The sequence below is a fragment of the Corapipo altera genome, unplaced genomic scaffold, assembly GCF_003945725.1.
Source record: "Corapipo altera isolate COAL_440 unplaced genomic scaffold, ASM394572v1 56573, whole genome shotgun sequence".
In the NCBI taxonomy this organism is placed as follows: Eukaryota; Metazoa; Chordata; class Aves; order Passeriformes; family Pipridae; genus Corapipo; species Corapipo altera.
In genome coordinates this window covers 1-1,421 of record NW_020891286.1, presented here as the reverse complement: position 1 = coordinate 1,421, position 1,421 = coordinate 1, and the positions used below count along the sequence as shown (strand labels likewise).

Genomic DNA, 1,421 nt, shown 5'->3' with positions numbered 1-1,421 from the left:
GGGACATCAGGGGACATCAGGGGACAGCAGGGACACCTGGGGGACCTGGGGACACCCAGGGACATCAGGGGACAGCAGGGACACCTGGGGACCTCGGGGACATCAGGGGACAGCGGGGACACCTGGGGATGTCAGGGGACACCTGGGGATGTCAGGGGACATTGGGGACATCCCCGGGAATGGGACACTGGGGACACCCCCAGGGGTTCCCTGGGGACAGCGGGGACATCAGGGGACACCCGGAGACACCTGGGGACCTCGAGGGGACATGGAGATGTCAGGGGACACCCAGGGATATCAGGGACATCAGGGACACCCCCGGAATGGGACACTGGGGACACCCCCAGGTGTGGTGGGACCCCTTTGGGGCCCCCTTAGGGACCCCCTTGGGAACCTTGGGGACATCCAGGGGCCCTTGAGGACATCGGGGACACCCCCGGGGACACCCCAGGGATGGGACAGGTAACTTTGGGGCCCTTGGGGACACCCCAGGAGATGGCAGGACCCCCCTGGGGACCCTTTTGGGGCCAGCGGGGCCATGGGGCCGTCACCTGGGGACGTCGTCGTCGGGCAGCAGGTCCTTGGGGCCGGGGGAGAAGCGCCGGGGGGACGTCGGGGTCAGGACCGGGGGGAACTCGGGGCCCAGGAAACTCTGTGGGGCCAGGTCAGAGTCCAGGTGGGCTGAGTAGGCTGGGGACAGCAGGGGACACGGACATCAGGGGACAGCAGGGGACATGGGGACAGGGGACATGGACAGCAGAGACATGGGGACATCATGTCCCCCCATTCCCCATGTACCTCCAAACCCCCTCACTGTCCCCCAAACATCCCCTCACATTTCCCACCCTTTTCCCCTCACATTTCCTGCCCTTTTCTCCTCACATTTCCCTCCATTTTCTCCTCACATTTCCCACCCTTTTCCCCTCACATTTCCCACCCTTTTCCCCTCACATTTCCCACCCTTTTCCCCTCACGTTTCCCTCAATTTTGTCCCCTCATGTTTCCCACCCTTTCTCCCCTCACGTTTCCCGCCATTTTGTCCCCTCACGTTTCCCGCCATTTTGTCCCCTTCTGTTTCCCGCCATTTTGTCCCCTCACGTTTCCCTCCATTTTGTCCCCCACTCCCCCCGCTGTCCCCCGTCCCTGCTCACAGCCGGTGACGTCGGGGGGTCCGTAGGTGTCCCCGAGGCCGGGGGTGGCCTTGGCCACCCTCAGATAAACCACGTCGTACGTGTTCTTGAGCGCGGCCACCGCGTCCTCGTGCATGACGTCCTCGAGGCTGACGTTGTTCACCTGGCACAGCGGCGGCGTTGGGGACATCGGGGGGACATCGGGGGGACACCAACCCACCCCAGCACCCAGAGGTCCCTTTCCCCATCCCTAGCCTGTCCCCAGGGTGTCCCCAGGACGTCCCCAACCCC

At 64.5% G+C, this 1,421-nt stretch overlaps 1 protein-coding gene across 1 annotated transcript; it reads right to left on the bottom strand.

The window, feature by feature from the left end:
* Positions 1–463: 463 nt before the first annotated feature.
* LOC113942537 (disks large homolog 4-like) lies at positions 464–1,335 on the bottom strand. The gene is made up of 2 exons (XM_027633646.1): positions 1,152–1,335; positions 464–690 (listed from the first exon to the last, which is right to left on the bottom strand). Exons 1-2 carry the CDS (start codon positions 1,318–1,320, stop codon positions 548–550), a joined length of 312 nt encoding a protein of 103 aa, XP_027489447.1. The 5' UTR covers positions 1,321–1,335; the 3' UTR covers positions 464–547.
* Between the last annotated feature and the right edge of the window lie 86 nt (positions 1,336–1,421).

Bases quoted from the DNA above. Each gene is read 5' to 3' on its own strand.
- LOC113942537 (XM_027633646.1), bottom strand. From the start codon at position 1,320: ATGTCCCCAACGCCGCCGCTGTGCCAGGTGAACAACGTCAGCCTCGAG. The intron at 691-1,151 runs GTGAGCAGGGAC...TGCTGTCCCCAG, and splicing joins ACCCCCCGACGTCACCGGCT to CCTACTCAGCCCACCTGGAC.